We start from the raw sequence: 25719 nt of genomic DNA, 5'->3' as shown, positions 1-25719 counted from the left end.
CTTTTTTCACAAGTGCAAACAGTTCACGACGAGAAGACGATGAGAACAGAGTGACTAATGAAATAAGACATATTATCTATCCCCACCATAATTTTCCGTCGAACAAGACTCAACATGCATTTCTTGGAAAAAAAAATTTTACGAACTTGGTAACACAACATTTCAGACTTATTTAATTATCATGTCACCCTTTTTCGGCGCAACTTCAAAGGTCTTATTTCTCGGAAATTTTCCCGTTTCATGGACCCCAACGTTTCACGATGACTGATTTATTGACAAAAACATTTCCGGCCTCCATGATTTTCCAGCAACCAAGACTCAACAGGAGTTTCGTGGCAAGATTAAAAAAATAATCACAATGGGTGAAAACATCCATTCAAAGCATCCAACCTTTATTTTTAAACGTAAATATTGGAAACGAAGCAGAGTCGTTCGATAGAACAACGATTGATCGATAAAGGGGATGCCACCTAAGGTAATACTTCCTTCGGTAAAATGTCTGCATGTAACGGCAAAAGAATCAATTATCAAACTCTCTGTCCGTAATATCGATCAGCAGTCCAGGCAATATCTTACCCCCCGCAGGTGATACTAACTATCGGCAAGGTTGGGAGGTAACATCATCTTGCAGTGAATATTGGGAACATAACAGACTTGACAGTTATAACAGTTACTAATCAATAGAGGGGGCGCCACCTGTGTCAGCACTTCCGTAGGTAAGATTTTCACCCTAATCTGATGGTAAAAAAAAAAAAATTAAAAATGTCCGCTCATCCTACAGCACAAAATCTCATTACGGACGTTCTGTTGGTAAAATCGATCGACAGTACAGGTAGTGCCATCTATGGTAACGTTCCTGTCGGTAACACTGCCGTGAGTAAGGCTTACTCTACGTAAGTAACATACCGACTGTTGGTAAGGCAGGAATCGGTGGCTACCCCGTGAGTATGCCGTGGTCCAAAATCGTCATATCTTACCTACTTACCCTTACTTTTTTTTTTTAAATTATCTCGAAATCCGCCGCGAAGCAATTAATGAAAAGTACATAGCATTTAAGAGCAATTTCGGAGTAATTCTTTGACGTAAATTTTTTTAAAGAAATATGAAGTTCGCGGGCCAACTTTACATAGATGTGTCAATCTTAACACATCTTCAGTCCGCGGCCAAGGATATTTTGCCCTGTCATAGGTTGTATGATATATTTTTTTTTAAGTGTGTAACTTCTCATTTTTCTATTACTCAATAAAAAATAATTATCAACATGTTCGATGATGAGTATATGGCAATGCGTTAGAAAAATATTCCAAAACACGTGTGTTTATGAATCGAAAGGAGAAAAAACAGTGAATTTCAGTTTTAAAGTAATATACTCTCTGGTATACTTTATTTACTAGATTCCACTGAAGATATCCAAAGTTACTTTTCAGTTTTTCATCAGCTATGACATTCGACATCTAATCTTATTACTCCGTGAGCTTTACCTTTGTTTGTGTTGGGAAACAGGCAGGTAAGCAATAAGATTTCTGGGTATTTTGCTGATTGTAAATCTTTTGTTCATACCGACGTGCATTATAGTGATGTGCGGAAACGCGCGGGAAAGAACTACCAACCTATGAACTATAAATTTAGCTACAAATATGTTGTCTCGCAAACTTCCCCTGGGTGGTAGGTAGGACAAACCATCAAACTAATCTAATTTAATTAATGGAATTATTTGCAGTTTGTCTGTAGATGATTGTAGTGCAATTAGAATTGTTTAATACTGAACCGATCTTTAATAAAAAAAAAAATTCTACATGTATCTAGCCGACAATCACGTATAAAGTTCAATTTTCAATAAATTCTGTCACATATCGATAGAGAATCGTTTATAGGGCAATAATTGATTGTTGCAACTGTTTGATAGTTAACCCCTTCTTCTGATTTAATTAAATTATAAAATTGCAAAGTTGGGGTTATGACGTCATCATTGGACAAAGATACTGTTGTAGAAACGCCAAGTCTAGCCTACCGGCTACCGGCGAAATAATTTTCGTCTATTCGTCCAGCTATCTGTAGAAATTGTTTGAAATTTATTCATCTGGATAGCGAAATATGATGAAACATGTTGTACATCTTTGTGATAATGCTTCAATAATTGGTTTCGTTTATGCCCCTGTCATACGTAGGCCGAACTTATTCTAACACTTGGGATCCCGCAGCAACCTTCCGTGTTTTTCCTACATGATGGTGTGTTGTGGTTTCGAAAACCGAGCTTATTCTAATCCTTGGGCGTGCGACAGTCACCTTCCGCGTTCCTATAACCGAGAGGTTCGTTTCTACAAGTTACGACCCTAAAAGTTTGTAACGTCTCGTTTTTCTGTGGCTGTCACAGACGCGTTGGACGTACTTTATCCCCTTTTCAAGGGCGGTTATGTTGATAAGTGTTGGTGTGGGCGGTCCCTGCCCAAGGGTGCTGCTCGTCCTTCGATGCGGAGGTGCACCGCTGTGCTCGGGAGTATGAGGATTTACGTGGGTGAAGTGGCGAAGAATCTACCACTGCAATAGTGCGTAGACGTAGCCGGTGAGGTGGATGGGTGTGTGATTGAGCAATGCAGGGTGCGTTGCATTAGCGCACGACCGCAGCCGTGTGTGCGTGTGTAGTGGCAATGAATCCTTCACTGCGCTAGTGAGAAGATGCAGCCGGAGGTGTGAGTGAGTGTGTGATTTAGCAATGCAGAGTGCGCTGCACTAGCGCACGACCGCAGCCGTGTGTGTGTGTCAGCAATGAACCTTTCACTGCAATAGTGAGAAGACGCAGCCGGTGGGATGAAGGGGTGGGTGATTGACAGAATCTCTCTTTGCGCGTGTGTTGGATAAAAATAAGAATTTTAATCTATTTCGCCTGCGGCGTATAACATTATACAAAAAAAATAGAAAAATAAAGGATCAGCCAATGTTGGGTGATAAAATAATAATAATGATAAGTATTAATAGTGAAATAGTACAGAAAGTTGTGTGGCCTAATATCGGCGCCAGCTACCGAATAAATTGATTAAATGCGTGTATTGTAATTAATGACGATCGTTATGAGTCGTTGACGAGCTGCAGAGCAGTAAATAAAGATAATATAAATTTATATAGGTTTGCTGTTTGGAATGGTCTGAGATTTCGAAATAGAAGAATACAATTCTTTAAATAGCCGTTATACGGTTAGAACACAATGTATAGGTATAATTGGATCAACTGAGCGATCTCAGTTGATCCTTTGTTTGCGAATTAGCTTCTCCAAAGGAGAGCTGGAAGAAGAGAGTATCCTCCTGTGTCCGAGGTGCCGGCTTATATACTATTTTGGTTCCTTCCCCCTCTTTGTCGGCGCGCGAGGCTCGGACGCCGTGCGTTATATAGATATGGGTTTTTGCTTGCTGTGCCGGATTAGCGTGCCTCACATAGGTATATTTCTTAGTATATACATATTATTCTATTCTCTTTGGCTTTACTCGTTTTGAATATTATAGGGCTAGTTTCAGTCTTTTATATGTTATATCCGTGCTTTGTGACGGCTAAAGTTAATTCGAGGAGTGGTTGACTCGAGGGAAGTGGGTTGCTTCCGTGGATTATAATACATAATGCCTTTTGGGCGTTACAAGTTCATTTTTCATACATTTGATGATTAAATTCGTATCTTTTGATTTAATTTAATTTCATCTAATTTAATTTAATTCAAATCATTTGATCGCCACTTGTAGAAACAAACTAGTAGAAACAAACCTCTCGATTGTGGAAACGCGGAAGGTGACTGTCGCAGCCCATCCAAGGGTTAGAATAGTTCGGCCTCCGAAGCCACAACACATCGTCACGTGGGAAAAACGCGGAAGGTTGAGGTTCATAAAGTTGGCACCCGAAGTCAAGATAATCGACTGAAAGTTGTTTAGATCGTTTGCGCGTAGCTTGAATATGAAGAATAACACTCGGTCTCGTTTGCGCGTTCACTCGTTTTTGAGAAAAATGCAAATAAAGTTAGGGTGCTGAATTTCAGCACCCGTGTTTTGAAAATGGTATCACGCGAAAGATTCACAGAATTTCAGATATGTTGTCGAGCTAATCGTTTGCGCATCGTTTGCACAATCAGCACCGTGAAATAATTCCGCAGAAAGAAATAAAGTCACCGGTAAGAAAATTATTTTTTATATTTTACAATTATTCGATTATTTGGCACCAGAATGAATTACTGCGCATGCGCCGGAAGTAGTTCAGTTCCGTGCGGTCCAGATTCCAACCGGACAGCCCACAACACATAACAAATGTAGCAAATAGCTTTACAGCTAAAATAATGCGTTTCAATCATTTTAAATCGTTCACGTGGTTTGCGCATCGGCCAAAATTTAAAAATGTCACAGTAATTCGTTGCGCTTTCGCGCGGTGTTGAGAAAAAGTGGAATGTACACCGGGTGCTGAGTTTCAGCACCCGCGCACTTCAAATATCAATCGCACAGGAACCCAGTTTGGAAAATTCGAGGCATCTCGTCGCTAGATCGTTTCACGCTGTTTGCGCAAACAGCACCTGCAACAATTATCCAGGAAATAACAACGTTCGTGTTACAATACAGAGCAAAGAGAAATTAGGGGACCCAAGAGGAGCCCAAAAATTCTACACCCGTTCATATTATCTATTCGTCAGAATTGCGCATGCCTCAACAGCCAGCGCAGCGATTGATATTTGAAGAGCGCGGGTGCTGAAACTCAGCACCCGGTGTACATTCCACTTTTTCTCAACACCGCGCGAAAGCGCAAAAGATTTATTGTGACATTTTTAAATTTTGGGCGATGCGCAAACAACGTAAACGATTTAAAATGATTGCAACGCATTATTTTAGCTGTAAAGCTATTTGCTACATTTGTTACGTGTTATGGGCTGTCCGGTTGGAATCTGGACCGCACGGAACTGAACTACTTCCGGCGCATGCGCAGTAATTCATTCTGGTGCCAAATAATCGAATAATTGTAAATAATCAAAAATAATTTTTTTTACTGGTGATTTTATTTCTTTCTGCGGAATTATTTCACGGTGCTGATTGCGCAAACGACGCGCAAACGATTGGCTCGACAAAATATCTCAAATTCTGTGAGTCTATCGCGTGATACCATTTTCAAAACACGGGTGCTGAAATTCAGCACCCTAACTTTATTTGCATTTTTCTCAAATACGAGTGAACGCGCAAACGAGACCGAATGTTATTCTTCATATTCAAGCTATGCGCAAACGATCTAAACAACTTTCAGTCGATTATCTTGACTTCGGGTGCCAACTTTATAAACCTGGAAGGTTGCTGCGGCATCCCAAAGGTTAGAATAGGCGTTGACTGAAGAATTCTTCAGTCAACGGAATAGGTCCGGCCTACGTCTGACAGGGGCATAACCGAAACCAATTATTGAAGCATTATCACAAAGATGTACAACATGCTTCATCATATTTCGCTATCCATATGAATAAATTTTCAACAATTTCTACAGATAGCCGGACGAATAGACAAAAATTATTTCGCCGGTAACCGGTGGGCTAGACTCGGCTTTTCTACAACAGTATCTTTGTCCAATGATGACGTCATAACACCAACTTTGCAATTTTATAATTTAATTAAATCAGAAGAAGGGGTTAACTATCAAACAATTGCAACAATCAATTATTGCCCTACAAACGATTCTCTATATCGATATGTGACAGAATTTATTGAAAATATTGAACTTTATACATGATTGTTGGCTAGATACATGTAGAATTGTTCATTATTTTTTTTTCAAAGATCGGTTAGCTATCAAAGAATTCCAACTGCACTACAATCATCTATAGACAAACTGCAAATGATTCCTTTAATTAAATTAGATTAGTTTGATGGTTTATCGTTTAAACTCATATTAATCATATTTTAACAGTTTGAACTCTGAAGTTCAGAGCAAACTTTTGGCTGACTAGCCGTGTTGAAATGGGGCACTGGCAATCCGACGACCTACCTGCGAACCGTACTCTAATTGATTTAATGGGCGGACATACATTTTAAGAAAAACAAATATACATCTAGTGTTAGCCATTAACTTCTCATCAAGGTTCCAACTAACCATGACTGACTGAGCAGGTTGAAGTAAGCTATTGGCTATTCGAAAACCACCTATGGACATCTGTCGTCCAAGTGGTGCGTTATATACAGCTTCGGACGGGCAGATATTTTAAGAAAACACATGAATGCATATTGTGTGAACCACTAACTTTTAATCGAGCTTCTGACAGACAGGGCAGGTTGAAGTAAACTACTGATTATCCCAAAACCAGTTGGGGACTTCTGTCATCCAGGCGGTTTAGCAGATATACCTCTGGACAGATGTCAGGCAGGAAGACACATAAGGCTTTCCCTAGTATACGTCATATACTTAGAGAATGCCTGAGAATACGATGGAATACGATACGTTCTAAATTCTGTAAAACGTCGAAGAAAATAAGAATTTTCTTCACCAGTATTTCCCTTGATAAATTGTCCACTTATACTCCAAAAACTCACAATTATAATCGAGTGTTAGGGTCCAAATGCCACAGTCACAGTTTTAATTCTTTTGGTTGCTTTTCCAAAACGTTCAAATTGAATGCAAGTCTACATGTTGCAGGATTAAAAAATGAATGCTTGAAGAGTCCAAAGTTCAAAGATCATAACATGACCATGTTAAAAAATGACCGCTGATTCGTACCCGAATTCTGAACATTTTCACGAACGTCAATTGACTGTCAATATGACTTAATTATTGAAAATTATTTGTAGTTTTTTCTGGAATACACGAACCCCTTTAGATTAAAACTAATAAGACATCTTGTAACTACGACTCAAATTAACTAAAAGAGAATTTTTTGGTACATAGTACGATTTGAGTCATCAAGTAAACCATAAGAGTAGGTGTCAACTTTTCTACGAATGTAATCTCAAATATGTAGGATTTCTATTGTGTACGAAAAAATACCGTTTTATCAGTTGTTTACTTGAATATAAAGCTCACATTTATTAAAAACATCTTTCTCGTTTTTATAATCTAACCGTCGAATTTGGAACACAGCATATATTTTCGGTTCCATTTTTATCTACTCGTACAACCACATTCAAATCACTACATCCATTGCTGTATCAATAGTCGCTTCTGGTTCTGCAGGAATAGTTATACCCCCGGTGTCTATATTCTCTTCTTCTTCCCTAGGGATTGCCAAGAAGCAATGCATCGTCTCGTCGTCTTCTTGATCCATCGTCAAACTCCCGCTCTTGGAAACGTGTTCACTCGTGGGCAACGTACCTTCCAAGTCTTTCGACGGTATTTGAATCGTAATGGTCTGTGATGTGCCATCTGCAGAGGTCGATGATGTCATTAAATTCGCCTCGATTGTTTTTCCGTCTTTCGAAAATGCCCCAAGGCAACTGTAGATCAACTGAGCCGCAGCTATGTTACCCGGAAATACCTCCACGTTCTCGTCACCTTATTCGTAGAAAACGAAATTTGTTATTTACTGGCGGTAAACAGAATTAAGGGAGCATATACAAATATACGGCTGAAGGAGAAAGTGAATTTTGATAATTCATAATTCGACAACCAATTATTCAATTCGATTAAGGTGTTGTTTTGTTTATAAGTATAACCTATGTACACCCACCATTGCGGTATCTGTCGCCCTCGGAATAGGTAACTAAATGTAGCGTTAGTTACCAAGAAAAAACTTATTATTACGGAGAAAGAGATAGGGAAGACTGGTAATCGAAAAATTAAGCGCGTAAAATATAATTTATGTGTAGAAAATAAGAAACTTGTATCGGGAGCTTGTGTTGGAGCTGCAAATAGAAATAGATCAATCAGAACGGTCAACACTCTAATAAGTGTATAGTTAGACCTCGAAAATCAATCACGACAGAAAAAAACATTCATGAATTAGAATTAGATGCACTGTTACTTACAAAGTGAAAAATTATTACCACAGAAACAGGTAAAAACAGGTAGGCATCACTGCAGGATAAAAGGATGAGCTGATTGTGAGGAAAGAACGGAATCGTCGATACAACGAAAAGAAAAATATTAAGTTAAGCGAAATTGTCGAAGGAAATGTAATGAGAGAAAAAGAGATTACAAAAGTTATTACTACTGCAAAAAAGGAAAAGAGACTGATAATTGCAAGATTCGGATTAGAGAATGTCGTATGTTGATAAAGCGGAAAGGATTTAACTTGTAATATAAAGGAGATGTGAGAAAAAAGGTACTGGATACACATAAAGATAAGCTTACATAGAAAATACAAAAGAGGCGAATAGTATATGAATTGATCGATAAAATTAAAAATGGAAGCTATTATGACGGTGATATTTATAACTAAATATTCGCCACTATAGAAATATTACGTATTGGGTATATGACCATTAGTTATAAGCATCGCAAGGCTGTTTCATTTGTCAACGCACTCCAAAGAATTGTAAAGAATTGTTGCCACGTAGGTAAAGTACAATTGCCACTGGTAGCAGCATATCCTGAAGAACTGGAAGTATTATGCAGAAGAAAACAGTAAAACTTCAATGCATTTTAGGCGATCGATTCAATTATGTCACAATTCATTTCGATTTGCATCATTCAATTACACGACCTCTGATATTGGAGATTCTGTTACACCAGAAAAGTTTTAGGAGACGCAAGTTATTAGTCCAGTCAATACGGACGGAAAAGGGCCTTTGCCCTACTAAAGCTGGGGTAGAAATGATTTTGATTATTCAGTTCCAGGCCGCGATGAAAAATCGAAGTTTTTGACCTTAGGTGGGGGGTGCGATCCGCTATCTTGAATTGAAGGTAAGAAAAATTTGTTTTTCTTTCAAAGTGATTCTTCAACGGTTGATCCTACTGCAAACATGTCTCATATAAATTTGAAGAAGACTCAATTTCCTACATTTTTGTATGAACACTTTTTTGGTAAGTCTGATGTGTAACGAATTACAGCGGCAGAAACGTGAACATTCTTTCTGAAAATGGTCAAGCTTAATCTCACGGTAAATTTTTTTCAAAATGATGATGAATAAAGTTATCATCCGAATGACATTATATAGCGAAATCGACTTCAAATTGAAATGATTTTTCTTGTAACGTATACATTTTTTTACTGCCACTGACACGAATTTATACCAAGTATTATACATTTGAATATTAGTGTATGGATTTTCCAAGTTTCCTTCGATGAGTTTTGTAACGGGCATTTCCCAAAGCGGATAGAATCCGTCTTTCGTTTTTGTTTCCTTTATAATAGTCGAAAGGGACACGTCCTCGTCTCGCCTCTCTAAATAAAGCGGCAAGGACAGCAGGCCCGAGGTCACAACTCAACACACACAAGGTCATTATAATTGCAGCTAACAGTTCGGTCGCACGTAGTAGCATCACGCTTCCCTGTGGCAAATCCTGAAATGGATTTTTGTTTCATTTGAGATGAAAATTAGAAAGAAGGTGAAACAGTTGGCGTGACAGAGGGAGGTGTGCAGACTCTTCTGAAATCTAACGTGGAACAAGGAAAATGCTAACACATGCACATTCTGAGAATTTTATTCTCAGTCACTGTTCATGTCGCATGTGAGAAGAATTATAATAACAAAAAAGTGATCGCTGTGCATCCCCATAAAATATCTGATGCACCTCCAGGGTCGTCGATGTCACAGCGTTAGAGTACTCCACGTTTTGATTTTGGTACCCAATGTTCCTGCGAATTGGAGAAATTACCCTCGATTTCTTAAATAAACAGACAGAAAAAAGTTTATCGAATCGAGATGTCATCTGTCGGGTAGAAAAATTAGGAGTAAAAGATACGATTTTGAAAGCAGCTAACGAACGTGGTGATGAATAGGGACGGTAGATAATACAGCGTATTCAACATGTAGCGGACTTGGTTGCTGTGAAATCAAGGTACCATTTGTCTGGCCAGAAGCGGCTATGTAATCGAGTACCATCCGGACGGAAAAGAGAATATCGGCCCGCGACGGACGTTGACTAAGCGATGGAGCACATCTTCACATATTTTACCTAAAATTGCAAAGAAGGTCAATTCTCCCTTGATAAACTCATGGAACAAATTGAAGGTAAATACCGTCCGGATATGAGGATCGTAAAATCTCATCTTCTGAAGAAGTATGAAGAGGATATACTCGTCATTGAGCAAAATAATCAGTTACGTGTCTTCTGCTTCCGGGACACAGGATACAAGCTTCTCTTGAAAAGTTCGTACACGGCACAACATTTAAATCCCGAAGAAGAACGGCTCCGAGTTGTCAAAGAAGCAGTTGCTGTTATTTTGGTGTATATTCGATCACACAACTACGACATGTCAGATTATCCACCATCCGACCGTTTTTTAAATTAGGTGAATTGTGTGATTCCACAATCTTTGCAGGTATTCTTTCATGAAATACGTGTGAAGAAGAAGTGAAGTTCTTTTGATAAATAGAATAGGACATGCAAATCGTTATCGCATGCTAATGTTTCTGCAGCAAAACCTCGATTTTTTTTTCGTCGCTTCTAATCTGAGTCAGTACATGTTTATACTAGAAATTCAAGAAAACTCAATAACGTGCTGTCATCATCGGGCTTTATGGCGTCTTACTCGGAAACAACGCTTTTAGAAAATCTGCCGTTGTGCGTCGTGTTGTATAGATTCATCAAAATGCAGTCTCTCAAGTTATTTGTGATAATGCGGACCACGATGTCAGCACTATTGAAGGATCACATACCATTCACATTATGGGAGTTATCCAATGTGTATGCCCTCACGATGCTGTATTATCCAACGGAAATATCTCACGTTTAACAAAATTACCATCACCCCAGGTTATTGGAGAGGTTGGCTCTATTTCACTCTCATTTTACAATAAAAAACAAAGTATGGGCTTAGAAACAATGAAAAAATTGCAGGAGTCGAAGAAAAACATCACCTTTCAAAAGACATCTTGCCTTCATCTCCTTATTTTCTTTTGCTCTATGGCAAGTGGTCGAAATTTGAACCGCCAGAAGCGAATGTCTTCATGGAACAGGCAAATTCTGATAAATATTTCACGCGCTCAAAGATAATATGTTTTCCAATAACACACTATTTACCCAGTCAGTATGACACAATTAATACAGCTCTTCTCATGGCTGTCAAAAAATGTAATACGTCCAACCAAACAACGTGTTTCGTTACCTTCGGTCAGCCTCTCTATGCGATAGTTCAAGAAATGGTCGCGAATAATCCTATATTCACAAAGGTCATCGTCAGACTGAGAAGATTTCACCTGCCCATGTCTTCTTTGGGTGCTATAGGATACACAATAGCCGGAAGCAAATCGAAGGAACTCTTCACTGTCTTGACACTGAAAATAATGTAGAGAAAATGCCAGCTGATCACGCATACGCTTGTGCAATTTGTGCACATATGTTTTGACATCTAGCGGTGGCACACGTAATTCTAGAATACATTGAATTTACTGACGACGAGTGTGGTTTGATGAAACAGTTGTTTGGTTATTTGGATAAATCGATGATTCTCAAACCAGATGAAAACGAACCATTCAGAGTTGTTGCGACAAAATTCCAAGAATTGCTTACCAAAAAAAAACATGGTCCTACCACAAAACTATGGGTGCAGTATTGTCAAGAGGTTACTCTCGTCAAACATTTCATTGCAGCTCAGCGAATGGGAAGCTGGCAACTGCATCTCGACACTATTCAAAGAATGCTTCCCTATTTTTATTCAAGTGGACATTTATGGAATGCAAAATGTGCTCATCTGTTTCTGGAAGACATGTTTGATTCGGAAGAAACAATGAACCTGACTAAATAGCACGAATTTAGCACGGAAAACTGTTCAATTCGGTGCACCGACAAATTTTGGCCCGGAATTTGGTCTGATGTGACCATTGACCAAACTTTGACGCGGACAATGCATAACTCTGTGACCCTCCCTCGTCGGTCTTGAATCAGTGGCAGCATATTTGCACTGTGAACTTTAGGGATGATATCTTTGAACGACGTTTGTGACTCCATTGAAGAATATTGTAAAGTTCATCTCAACACATCTGAGTAACATGTCCATACGAGGACTTCACGAATTACTCGATACGATCAAGACTTGAAAAAAATATTAAACTGGCTTTCTCAGCATCTGACTTTTCCGGAAATTGATTCGCTTCTTTCCATAAGTACTGGAGTTGTAGGATATGAAAAGATAAACTGTCATTTCGCAAGAGAGAAAAATATTGAGTGTGTGTTGAACATGATGATCACATACGAAAATTACGAGTCCATCAAATTTAACCGCAAGAACAAGGTCATTCCATTGGCAGCAGTCAACAGCAGCATGAAAAGTGTTGCAGAAACAATACCATCAACCTACTAATACTGTTTCAGACAATATACATCGCGAAGAAATCCGATAACGAGATGGATTACTTTATATTTAAACCTGCTCCATTCCCTTCGTCGCTTTTTCGGAAGATGGAAAGCGCAAAGGCACGAAATCTTCGTTCTATGCTATTTTCACACTACTGCTAAAAAGTGTAGAACTTGGAAATAACAAAATCGATGTTTTGGATGGGGGTATCTTTGACATAAATTTGTATGGCATCGTAATGATTCTTTCGAGTAAATTTGTAAGAAGTACGTTCAATATCTACGAAATCATTACGACTCAAATGCAGTCGTTGTTTCCGATGGATATCCATCTGATGATGACAAGAAAAATACAAAGAGCGCAGAAAGACTTCGCCGAACGAAGAAGCAGATATTTGCGGAAATTTTCTTTGATAAGACAATGACGGGTCAAGTTTTTCAAGAACGATTTTCGACCAATGAAAAAAGTGAAGCCCGTCTGATTTTTATGGTGAAAAAAAAAGTGAAAAAAAACAGGTTACTTTTACTGTTGAGCAGGCTGAAGAAGATGTTGATATCTGGATTGCTAACACAGCGATTTATTTCTGCTCATCCTTCGACGCTGTTTTTATCATTGGTGAAGACCTCGATCTTTTAGTTCTGATGACAGCATTAGGATCATCCAAAACCAAAATCTACCTTCACAAGCTTGGAAGAGGGAAAGCTGCTGAAAAAGTGTATTCTGCGAACAGTTTGAAAGTGAAAGAAGCAGCCGAAAATATCCTGTTTTCACATGTGGTTAGCGGTTGTAACACGGCATTATCCCTGTTCAATTGAGGGAAAATACATTTTTTTTTTTGCTTGTGCAAAAAAACAAAAAACTCAATTCCGTCATTGGCATCTTCAAGGATCAGAATTCTAAACCAGATGACATCACATACGCTGGAGCACGCTTTCTCGTTGCTTTGTATGATGGTAACGTGAAAGAGGAAACCTTACGAGAAGTCCGCTATTAACGTTACGCAAAATCGACAATAAAAAGCAAATTCAACCTAGCTTCTTTACCACCATGCAACTGGGACTGGAAATTTGGTACCAATGGGTACCACTCTAATGCTAGTGGGCTCATTTCAGTACCAATGAGAAACCTGCTCCAGATACCTTATTAAATGATATTTCATGCAATTGCGAAAAGGGATGCGGTGAAACTTGTGGCTGCAGGAAAGGTGGGTTGAAGTGTTCTGTTGTATACGGATTCTGCAAAGGTGAATGATGCCAGAATGCACCAGGGGTCATCATCGAGAGCGTCGACGAAGATGACGCAATGAAATGGATGGAAGCCCAGATTCTCAGTGCGGAAAATGGGTTAGAGGATAACACTGACAACAAAGACGATTATGAAGGCAAAGGCATAAACACCAACCGACCCGCACCGTCAAAAGAAAGAAATTATAGAAACATATCCGGGGCCATAAATTACGGTATACGAGCCGTATTGAATTCCAAAAAAAAGTACATTTATGGATTAGGCCTACAGGGGATACCATAATTACTCCACCTCGTGATGGTGTGGACATGAATGGATTTTGAATTTACAAAATTATCGTAATTATGTAGTGAATAGCTAGAAATGAGTTCGTAAAATGAGAAGATTTTTTGGAAGAATGTTCACGTTTTCGTCGCTGTAACTCGTAATACCTACATTAGACTTACAAAAAGTGTTTATACAAAAAATGTAAGAAATTTAGTCTTCTTCAAATTTGTATTCGACATTTTTGTCGTAGGATCAACCGTTGAGGGATTATTTTGAAGATACCAATTTTTGTACCTTTAATCCAAGACGGCGGACCGAATTGACCATCGTCCCTCCGCAAGTCGAAAACTTGGATTTTTTATCAGGGCCTGGAACTAAATAACATATATCAAAATCATTTCTACCCCACCTGACTGGACTATATACGTATAATTTCTCATCCACTTGGTGCATAAAAATAAATAAATAATTGAAAGTAAAAAAAGTAAATTAAACAAATTTACGAAAAGAATATCTTTCAATCAGTGAAATAGATATAAGAAAAATAGTTTTCACTTCCGGATAGGGGTCATCCATAAATTACATCACACTAATGTCATGGTTATTGCTTCCCCCCCCCCCCCCCCCCCCGCGACTTCCCTTCCGTCTCTGTTGTGACGTCACTTATTTAGCAATTATTAATTCAGAACTTGATTAAAGCAACACTCTTAGTATTACAATTATTTTTCAATATTTTCAAATAAATTAACAATTTGAACGTTCTGAAATAAGAGAGAGGTACTCAAGATTAAATAAAAAAAACATATATCCTTATACTGCTTTTAGCTCAAAAACTTTGGTAATCCGGTGTCCATGGACTTTTAAACCATTCCCTCATATTTTTCATTACTAACGTAGCACCTACTTCTTTATGTTTTTGGATAGCGATGATAAAAGTGAGAGTGTCAACATTTTCTTTCTTCAACTATAGAGCATTGGCGTCATTGTTTATCAAACAGTCTTGTATAAATTGTTCATTTTTAACCGCAAAAAAATAACAGAAATGAACAAAAAAATAACCATGAAGAAGCAAAACTAAGCGTTAAACGAAGATGTTATCGCGCGAATGTTTTGAATAAGGCCACGTGTGTCGAAAAAGTGTAAATACAAACAATTTTAAACTTCAAACAACAAACTCATGTAACGATTATTTCTCCCGTGGCTATATTCAGTCGTATGAAAGAGTTACGTGAGTCTTGAACTTTTAAAAGATTAATTTTTTCTACCGTGTGTCCACGAGGAAAGTGCCCATATTATGCGCGTGCATCAAACTGTTCGAATTTCATTGGCCGACAGTTACCGCCTGATTGAGCAGCCGACCCAATACCAATGGCGACTGTCAGAGAATGTCCCTAGGAGCCCTAATAGCGGCTCAATAAGGCGGTAACTGTCGGTCAATAAAATTCGAGCGATTTGATGCGCGCGCATAAGATGGGCACTTTCCTCATGGACACACGGTATAAGTTTTTTTTTAATTTAACAAAGGAATTGTTTCAATCAAACTTAGGGTATATGACAAAACAATATTTGAACTGCATTTCGTAAAATTCATATCAAAATATGTTGAAAATTCAGAAGTTCCGAACTGGTTTTCGAAGACCCGAAATTTCCGTGGTGTACACGATAACTCCTGCTATCTTTAACCAAATATTTTCTGTCAGTAGGTGAGTATAACTAGTAAATGAACAAAGGTTTTGCATTTTTTAATTGAAATTTGTATTTTTGGCTTTTCGCAAAAAAAAGTACGGTTTTCAGTACAATTTACACCGTGTATTGCTTTGGAAAATGAGTTTTGACTGCAGGAAAAAAATCCTTCGTTCATTCACTAGTTATACTCATCTACTGAAAGAAGATATTTGGTTCTTTCTGATGAAGCTAGCAAGAGATATGGTGTCCACCACGGAAATATTGGTTCTCCGAAAACTGGTTCAGAACGACTTAATTTTCAACATTTTTGAATAAAAATTTCAAGAAATATAGTTAAAATATTGTTCTCATATGCCTTAAGTTTGATTAAAATAATTTTTTGAATGAATTAAAAAAAAAAATTATAGAAAAAATGGATCTTTTGGAGGTTCAAGACCCACACACCCCTTGGGGGTGCCAGAGTCGATTTCGACGTTGTCGTATACATCTCCAAATATCGAGGTCCATGTATCTAAAACGCGAAAAAGGACTTAACAGCTCCATTCTATACACAATTCTGAAAAAAACACATTAATGCATTTTCATTTGATGCAGAAAGAAAGAAATTGCATGAATTCTCGGAATTTACTATTGCGATTTCGTATAATCCAACCCATCTTCTACGATCTTCTTTTCCGTGATCTGATTTCTTTTTAAATTACCTATATTTCTTTGCAGTAGAATAAAAAAAGTCATAAATTTTAGGCTTGAACTCAAAGTTCAGCTTCGAACAGCCGCGGTTCCGTTAGTATTTTTCTTTGTATTGCGGCAAAAAAAATCAACTATCCAAGAATACGGTCACCGAATTTAAAGTAAGTTGGCTAAACTGTGTGTGAGATGCTTTGGGCGCCAAAAAACATTTTATCGAACGGAATAGTTGACGTTATTGCCAATGACAGTGCTTCATATTAATTGATTCTGATAAAGAAAAATATGTAAGTAAAGCTCAGTCTGCATACATTTGAATAAAACGAACCGCAATCGATTGGTTATTGAGATATAAATTTTAAAAAATCACCGACTTTTCCAGCTATCTGTTCGTAAATACCGTATTGTTTAGAGGATAAGCCGACTCGGCATATAAGACCACCCTCAATTCTGTCAATTCTGAGGGAGTATTTCAGGGTATTTTTCTTAGTTACAGACATAAAACGGGATCGCGTATGAGACGACAATAATTTTGGCGGGTGCCGTCAACGACTAAAAACCTTGGCTTACACTCGGAGCAATACGGTATATTCCCTTGAAATGGGTACCTCGAATTTCGCCTTACCTTTTTTTTGAGTGGCAGCCTTTATGAGTCCCTTTTCATGGTTTCCAATGTGCTGTACGTAACTTTCCTTGTTCACTGTTTTGAACGGGCATAGCTCGCAAGTATAGACACCAGCCAGCAAGGGGTGTTTAGATCTTAGATGGTTTTTATAACTGTTGCTCTGGATCGCGGAATAGGAACAATGCGGACATTTGTAAGGTCTAACACCTGTAAAAAATGAAACTTTCTTAACGAGGAGTCAAAGAAGAATAGAGAAAAAAAGAGATCAGATGATCAAGTTGATCAGTTTTTGCTAGTCAATGCATTCTCTGAGACTGATACATTAGATTCAACTCCTCAGTTGATTATTTGTCATTATTGTCAAATGAAAATTGAAAAATTTTACATTTAACTAAAGAAATATTAATAAGTAAAGATGAATATTATATGAATCTATCTTAAATATTTTGCAAGCAATTAATTTAAGCACAGAATGCTATTTAATTGATGAAAGTTGGAGAGATGATGTGCTGCTGGTCATAGATAATACATAAAAAAAAAAACCGTAAATAATTAATATAAATAAATAATCAAATACAATTGCTACCTGTGTGACGCATTATATGTCGTCGCAACGAGTTATGATCACCAGTTTTATAGTCGCAAATGTCGCAGCTGTAAGGTTTGTCGCCAGTGTGTTGACGTAAATGCATTTGAAGCATAGCTTTTCGCGCGCTTGAATGTCCGCAGACATTACAAACGTAAGGTCTCAGCTTGGAGTGAACAGCTTGCATGTGATTTTTGAGACATTTTGAATCGGCATATGTCTTACCGCATAATTCACAGGTCTTCGACGTGTACCATCTGGGTACTTCGTTTGATTTTCTGTTTAAATGCATTACACGATGATTACGCAATTGGCTAGATTGCTTAAAACACTTGCCACATACTGGACACTCATATTCACGATTCTCACTGTGTACTCTCATGTGGGTGACAAGTTTCACCATAGTTGAACTTTTGTACGTTTCACACATTTTGCATGACAGAAGGTCAATGTCTGAAAACAAAGAAAGTTTATAGTTGTTATCTTTTTTAGAGAAAAAAAAAAACATTGTAACAGTTGAGATGATAATCGTGGTAATATTTGTGTAATCTAAATAACAATGATTCGATTTTTTATGATCATTAAAGCTAAAGAACATGCAATGAGGTTGGCTTACCAATCTTATGCTCTTTCCATAAATGCAAGCTGCATGGTTTCCATTTTGAAAATTTTACATCTTTACAAATATTGCATTTAAATGCATGGGCGTGCTGTGAATCTATATGGTAGTTGGCATGTTGGTGCATCATTTCTTCATTGCTGAACTTGTATAAGCAGCCTTGATGCACGCATCTGGAAACAATATTAAATGGAGTTTGGATTTACTGATAGTTCAATGATGTACCAAACGGAATTTGCAACAAACTGCAAGACTTGGGTCTAACACGAACTCTTGAACACGGGGAGAAAACTAAAAAACTTACTTCACATTTTTTTCTTTTATTTCGAGCCTCTGCATATTTTTACCAGTGATTTTTCTCGAACCAAGCATTTTGGATACTTTGATGTTGTGTTTGCTGTCATTATTCGCCTGACATTCGTCTGAGTAATCATTTACCAAATAAGGTCGTTTAAGATAGTTGAGAGAACCGGTGTTCACAGCTGTATCAGATACATCATCCATCAGTTGGTGGTCCTAAATGAAAAATATTTCCATCAAATTTGAAACCAGAGTGTTACAAATTTACAGATTTAGGTAGATCAAGTTCTCTATATATTTGTCGGAATAAATTGAAATTAAACTATACCATAATTATTATGTGATAAAAAATATATATTTCAATGAATAATTACTTGTATCATATGATTCCGACACTCGTCAATTGTTTCAAAACAACTTGAACATTCACCACACATATAGACAAGTTTGATATCATCATGATTTTTCAACTCATTTTGTTCCTTTTCCTGCAAAATATGCAATAATTCATGTATGTTTTTGTTTTTCAATTGAGAAAAGCTACAGCTTGTAAATAAAGAAATTTTAATGCCTCAATAATATGAAATACAATTGATATCAATGGTTAACCTAAAGATGTTACCATGATGATGATTAACTAGCAATTGCAGTAGTTAAAAGTATCCAAAAACAAATCCAAACAGAAAAATTGTAATTCCGACTGAAATTCATACATGTTCTTCTTACCTGTCCTATTGGATTTATATGTACGTTTTCAAAGTGTTCCAACAACTGTATTTTATCCTGAGTGGTATACGGACATATTTTACACTTGAAAGCAGTAACAACTTCAGCAAAATCATTAGCATTCAAACTGTCCATTTCGATAATAAATTTTTTATCGTCAAGAACAGCGACGTTGTGAGTCGACGAATTTTGTCTGTCACCACTATCAGCATCGTCAACTTGTTCGACTAAAATATCATCTTTTCTCAAACAGTCAGAGGATCTAATTGAATCTGCATTTTCATTTTCTTCTTCCTTGTCTGCTATCACAGACTTAGTATTGCTGGACTGATCGACATAATGACTCAAATCGAATTCCTTCAGCTCCCCGTCTTGAAAGGTATAAATTTGTCGGTCTAAATAGACTAGAGGAACTGAATATTCATCATTCTCATAAGGGGAAACATTTGAATACCCGTTGGTAGCCTTCTCCTGCAGCATTGAATTAGCAACACTGTTATCGCAGTTTGGTATTGCTTGTAGAAGAAATTGGGTGCCATTTATTTCACATCGTAAGTACGACATATTATCCAAGTTAACTTCTTTACTCATCTCAGATAATTTAGAATTTATACCTCATGGAAAACCTGTGAATAAAACAAGGGCAATTGTGGTCATACATGTGCACAAAAAAAGCAGGTGAATAATTTCAGATAATCTACTTAAAGACTGCATCAATTTTATCGAATTTTATACCTTTTTATGCTCTTCCTAAGATATTTTATATGTACAAATAGCTGATCATCAGTGCAGAATTTTTTCAAATAGGATTTCCTGGTAATTGGTATTTTAAAGCAATATCCTGGAGCCATATTGAACTGAGGAAAGGGTGAAAAAGAAAAGATGTAGAGCGTGTGAACGGTGGTTAATAAGTTTATAGAAAAAGTCAAGTACTACGATTATACCACATCGTCGCAAAACAAATACATTTAGTTTGATCAATAGAGTGTCTCTTTACTAATCAATTAACAAATAAAAATGATTACTTACTTGGTTCGTTATTAATAGAGACTTTACAACAACGGTGACATATCATCACAATTATTATTGTACAATTAGGTTGTATATGAAACAAATACTGTTAATATCATAATGAGGGAAAATTATTCCATCACTTTGATCTACAATTCTACTCGTACAAGCGACCAAATCGTCGGCGACTTCTTGGTAGATTTTGCAAAATTAAGTTGCCTCGGAGATACTAGATAATCACACACACTCACAAATCGCGAACATTATTATACGTTACTATTGAAAACAGATTTTAAAACTGCAGATTATTATGGCCCTTCATTTCATTTTTCAGGATAAATCCGACTGTTACTCCAACCATTAACATCGATTTACTCGTGCCTTGCAACCACAAAGATTTGATTCCCGTACACTGAGCTAAAATAACCTGAAAAATTATTCTCCACAGAGATTTATGCCGCACGCTCAAATGTAAAGTGTTCCTAAAGGTACTAGATTCCGCTCATTGAAGAAAATTCATTGAGCAAGTTTCCAGACGGCGATCTGACTGTAACCAAAGCCTCTTTGGTTCACACCACACGTTTGTGTAACATCCGACCGCCCCACCACAATTTTTTCCTTTCTATTCCATAAACTAACCAACCACGCCTAACTTCAGTACAAGAATCTTGCAACAAACCTAAAAGTTACTAGATATTACCTAGTTACATTCATCTAACTACCTTTTATTAACTGAAGGGATATACTTACCTCAAAGGTCGCGAGATCCTTTTACAGAACTTCAGTAATACTACAGCTATCATTTAAACCGTTAAAAGTGTTATTTAGCATTAATCAAGCCTACAAAAAACCCCTAGAGTAAAACTACCAGGAGAGCAAAGACTAAACGCCGTATTATAGGCAGGCATGTCTTACACGGAGTAGTTCCGTCGGTAATGATACCATAGACACAACCAACATATATCCCCGACAATACTGCGCTTGCATCTATACTTATACCTAATGCTTGCATACACGTATAAATACATGCATATATACCTGCCTCTTTTATATTATCAGAATATTCAATTTTATCAATATATATATATCTCAATATCTCAAAATATCTAAACTAAAACATTCTTCTTAAATGACCAAATTATTATATTACTTGCGTTATTACTAATATTATTATATTTGAATTGTTACTATTAATCTAAATTACAATTACATTTGAATTGTTACTATTAATCCACTATTCTTACAAACCTAAGTATCTGGGGAATTACTACGCTTATTCCCGTATCAAAGAAATACCACAAGCCAAATCTAAGTTAACAAAACAATTTTGATTCCAAATAATATTACAAGCTTGTACTACGGGCGAATCTAGTTCATACCATGTCGCACCACCGTCAACCTAAAGCTAGGTGACGCAACTCAAATTCTCAGAATCAGTGCGCTGCACTGGCAACATTGCAGAGCCTTGAGGGATATATTCAATCATAGATGAAAAAGCCTATCGGCCGATATTACTTTCCTTCAATATTAAATATTAAACATTATGAATAAACCCTGGAGGTGAAGCAACCCCGCAAACGTTAAACGCAACACACCCCCAGACACCTGTTCAACCTTGCACACCTGTGCGTTCCTTTTACGCAATTATTCTAATTCAATAATAAACCACACAGCTATTGTTTACCTAATATTAAAAGACATTTCTGAGTCCTTACATGAAGCCATCAGCGAAAAACATCCAAAATTCAAATTATTAAATATTATAAAACCGAACAAAGATAGCTTTGGTAGCCAGCTAGAAGCTAGCCGGGCTACGCAAAGCAAACCATATAAGGTAACAACCAAGACGTTAATTAGGTCACTTTGATCGGAACCAATCACAGTCCAGCTACCCCCCAAATATTCACTGGTGACTCAATGTAATAAATCTGTCACCCAAAAATTGTACAGGAGCATAGGAGATTTTGCCCTATATAAACGGGTGCAGATTGAACTCGGAGAGCATTAATTTTCATAAGTTTGAACTGTTACTTTGTCACTCTGTCCCAGAGCAGTATTTTAACTTTGTAATTGATACTTTGTTGCTCCACCTGAGAGCCTTATCCTGTGTATTTGTAACCGTAACATAAACTAATAAACATTTAAGTGCAATTAAAAATCAAAATCATTCAATTTAATTAAAACACCTCCAACTACCTGGTCCTTCGCCGCTCCACGAAGCTACCTGTTGTCCTGTACCACCAAGCGCAAACAACAAGGGTAAGTTGACTTAATATTCTATTATTTCGAATTCCTTTCAAATCATCCAAAGCCCCCCCATTACGCGAATTTATTGATGTTACCTATTTCACTTTAGTGATTAGTCGGTATTGGCGACCCACAACTACTGATTGTACGTCCCAGTTCATTTTTCGCGACTCAATTTCGAATCTAATTCTAAATTTGTCCGGAATTGACCGTTAGGACGTCACATAAAATTTTTGGTGCATCGGCCGGGAAAGCCAAACGTTAAATAACGCGAATAACTTTTTGTGACGCGTTTAACGACCGATGGGCAGCACAAATGAATCGCGTAAATTTATCAAATGAATTCCCAACGTTGTAAACATTAAAAATTCTCAAACACGCAACGATGAATAACGACTTCTGCTTCTAAAATATGAATGGATAAATACTCTCAAAACCGAGAAGACCACACGCTAACCAACGCGAATAACCTTTTGCCACGTTTAACAAACGATTGCCAGCAAAATAAATCGCGAAACCAATAAGAAACCTATTCAATCGACTGATTAGACAAGAGACTGAATCCCACGAACCTCCCCCCCTAAGTCATAAAAAATATTTCTTTAGCATTGCGCCTACTGAAATATTACAAGAATTGCTAATTTCTTCTGACGCTGCATATGGTAGCGACGCTGCAATTAAAGATTCTCCTTCCTTCCTCAACATTATCCAAGATATTTCTTTAGCATTGCGCCTACTGAAATATTACAAGAATTGCTAATTTCTTCTGACGCTGCATGTGGTAGCGACGCTGCAATTAAAGATTCCTCTTGTTCCTAAATTCCCCCCCCCCCCCCCCCACCCCCCCCAAATAACCGCTTCCGCCCAAGACTACATGCCTAGACGAACCAACAATAAAAGAGGAGGAAAACGCAAGACAGAAAAGACACTCATTAAAAACGCACGGACAGTTACTTCAACCGACCCAAATAACCGAATACCAGATTACGTGGAAAAATTATATTTAAATCCTAATAAACCACAAAATTCAAATCACACAATTAGAAACAAAGAAGAAGTTAAACGATATAAAGAGAGCATCAAATCCATACATTTCGCTGAGCCCACTCGACCATCGACGATTAGCTCAGAGGACGCAGAAATAAGAAGAGCGCTCCAAGAAATTTCCGTGCAATTCCCTTATAAACTACCACCAATTTGGACCCCCTTCCCCTCAGGATCCGAAAGAGCGTCGACTAAATCAACCTCCGGTGCCAGCCGCGTAATAAACAATAACGTAGTTAAAGCAAGCACCATTAATAAGGAGGTGAAACCGAAATCTGAATCCGCACCGGGAAACGCCATAGAAATCGAGGAAATAAGGAAAATCCTACGAGAGGTCGCGATTCCCAATCCCGTAACCCCTCTTTCCGAGGAAATTCCGCTGTGGGAATTAACACCCATTTCGATTTCTCCCCCATCACAACCTCCGGCTCCTTTCTCGCGTTTTTTTTTAAATTCTTGAGATATCGAACTTCAACCGCGTAATCATACATGGGAAAGGAAGATCCGCCGGTCGTTAAAAATCGTCCAGCCGTAGTTCACTCCCCACCCCCGAGCGATCGAGTACTAAGATCGCGAGTCAGCACTCAGGGAACCCAATTATTCGAGGGTCAATTGGAAAATTTAGAAGGAAAAACCACGTCGGGAGGACTAAGTCTAAACCCCGATCAGTCTCAAATCTCCGGTAAAAATTTTGACCCAGAGAATAAAATTTCTGCGGAAAGCTCGGAAGAAACGAGAATATCAAATAAAGCACTTGTTCGATCGCCTGATCTAGGGAGTCAATCCGAAACTCATACTGAAATACCTCAAAAATCTAAAATGGCGAACGAAACTGGAACAAGTGGACCTAACCCGTCTGCAATACCTTACAACTACATTTCTATCAAAGACGCATTACAAGCAGTCCCCACATTCGACGGAAGTCCATCACAAGTTCGTAGCTTTGTACAAGGTTGCAAAGATGCTCGTGAAATGGTTCCGCCGCAGGTAGAACCAAGTCTTGCACGGATAGTTAGGAACAGAATACAGGGAGGCGCGAGACGCGTGATCGAGAACGAACGTTTTGACACAATCGACGAGTTAGTATCTAGAATAAATGAACTTTACGGTCCCGCGAAATCAGTAAACTTATGCCAAGGAGAATTAGGAAAAATATTTCAACGGGAAAATGAAGACGTGATAACGGACGGATCTCGGGTCCGCGAAGCCATAGATAACATAATACAGGCCTTCATACAGGAGCGACGAGAGGAAAATCTCGAAGCTTTTAAGCGTAGCACAGAGGCAGACGGCAAAGCTGCTCTCTTGCGCGGGCTTAAGCCTGAGATCGACGGAAAAATCTCGGAGATACCGGGTACATTCAAAGAGTTGGTCGATAGGGCGCGGAAAATCGAAAAACAAGAAGCAATAAAATTACAGCTCAGGCGCGGAGAAAAACCCACTGAAATTCGGCAAGCAAGGGTTAATTATACTCAATTGCAATTCCAAACTTGCGCCATCTGTGGAGCCGAAGACCACGACAAATATGACTGTCAATGCAATTGCAATATAAGCTATTATAATCATCGTCCGGACCCCAGCCAAGTACTTTACCTTCAAGGAATGGCAAAAGGCTACGAAAATCATCCTAATTATCCAAACGAACCGTATACTCGTCCACCGCGGAATAACTATGACCCAAGATCGGGATATCCAAATCAACAAGGTTATCGAACGAATCACCCAGCGCGAAATAATTACCAATATTCAAATCAACAGCGTGGACCCGCGAATTTATCAAATGAATCTAATTATAATCCGAGACCAAGGTTCCCTAATCAACCAAATTACCAGGGCAATTACCAACAACGCGCAAATTCTTACCCCCAAAACCAAAATCCAGAGCGAACCTCAAACAAACAGTATTCAAGAAATCGAAATTCCAATGTATCTCGTGAACAATACGATCGCAATCAGGCAGGAAGAAAGATGGGTTATAACCCGCGAAACGATTATCCAATAAACGATACGAACTAATATTCCGGAAATCAAATTACGCCGCGTGAATATTGTCGTTATTGCACAAATTACGGGCATTCGATCGGCGAATGTCGTCTAAAACAGAGAAACGATAAACGCAACCAGGCATTACAAGAAAACCGTCCCTCGTTTTCGGGAAACGGACAAGGCCAGCCGAATACGGGCGCGAATTCGGAGGCTACCAAAAGGTCCAACCGTGCCGTGAAATTCGCGCAAGATTCGCAGACAGAAAACGAACAAATTCAATAAACTACGAAATCGAC

The 25719-nt window shown here is 38.0% G+C and overlaps 1 protein-coding gene across 3 annotated transcripts; it reads right to left on the bottom strand.

Annotated features, from left to right (window-relative positions):
* Window positions 1-7003: 7003 nt before the first annotated feature.
* LOC124414719 (zinc finger and SCAN domain-containing protein 12-like) lies at window positions 7004-20560 on the bottom strand. Of its 3 annotated transcripts, none has more exons than XM_046895749.1 (9): window positions 20165-20559; window positions 19871-19992; window positions 19136-19761; window positions 18784-18897; window positions 18414-18625; window positions 18107-18282; window positions 17491-17943; window positions 16905-17111; window positions 7004-7488 (listed from the first exon to the last, which is right to left on the bottom strand). In XM_046895749.1, the coding sequence occupies exons 3-9, from the start codon at window positions 19724-19726 to the stop codon at window positions 7121-7123; spliced, it is 2121 nt and encodes a 706-aa protein (XP_046751705.1). In that variant the 5' UTR covers window positions 19727-19761; window positions 19871-19992; window positions 20165-20559; the 3' UTR covers window positions 7004-7120. The 3 variants fall into 3 exon arrangements, with proteins under 3 accessions (XP_046751705.1, XP_046751706.1, XP_046751707.1); XM_046895750.1 differs by having other exon boundaries at window positions 20424-20540; XM_046895751.1 differs by lacking the exon at window positions 18784-18897 and having other exon boundaries at window positions 20165-20560.
* Between the last annotated feature and the right edge of the window lie 5159 nt (window positions 20561-25719).

This window comes from Diprion similis, chromosome 14 (genome assembly GCF_021155765.1).
Source record: "Diprion similis isolate iyDipSimi1 chromosome 14, iyDipSimi1.1, whole genome shotgun sequence".
Lineage (NCBI taxonomy): Eukaryota > Metazoa > Arthropoda > Insecta > Hymenoptera > Diprionidae > Diprion > Diprion similis.
This window is presented reverse-complemented; position numbering and strand designations above follow the sequence as displayed.

What these genes read in the sequence shown, in the direction of transcription:
- LOC124414719 (XM_046895749.1), bottom strand. Translation starts at nt 19,726, where the DNA reads ATGAGTAAAGAAGTTAACTTGGATAATATGTCGTACTTACGATGTGAA. An exon ending in GTCGGAATCATATGATACAA is followed by an intron (nt 18,626 to 18,783) that starts GTAATTATTCAT and finishes TTTTTCATTTAG; the next exon opens with GACCACCAACTGATGGATGA. An exon ending in ATAAAAGAAAAAAATGTGAA is followed by an intron (nt 18,283 to 18,413) that starts GTAAGTTTTTTA and finishes TATTGTTTCCAG; the next exon opens with ATGCGTGCATCAAGGCTGCT.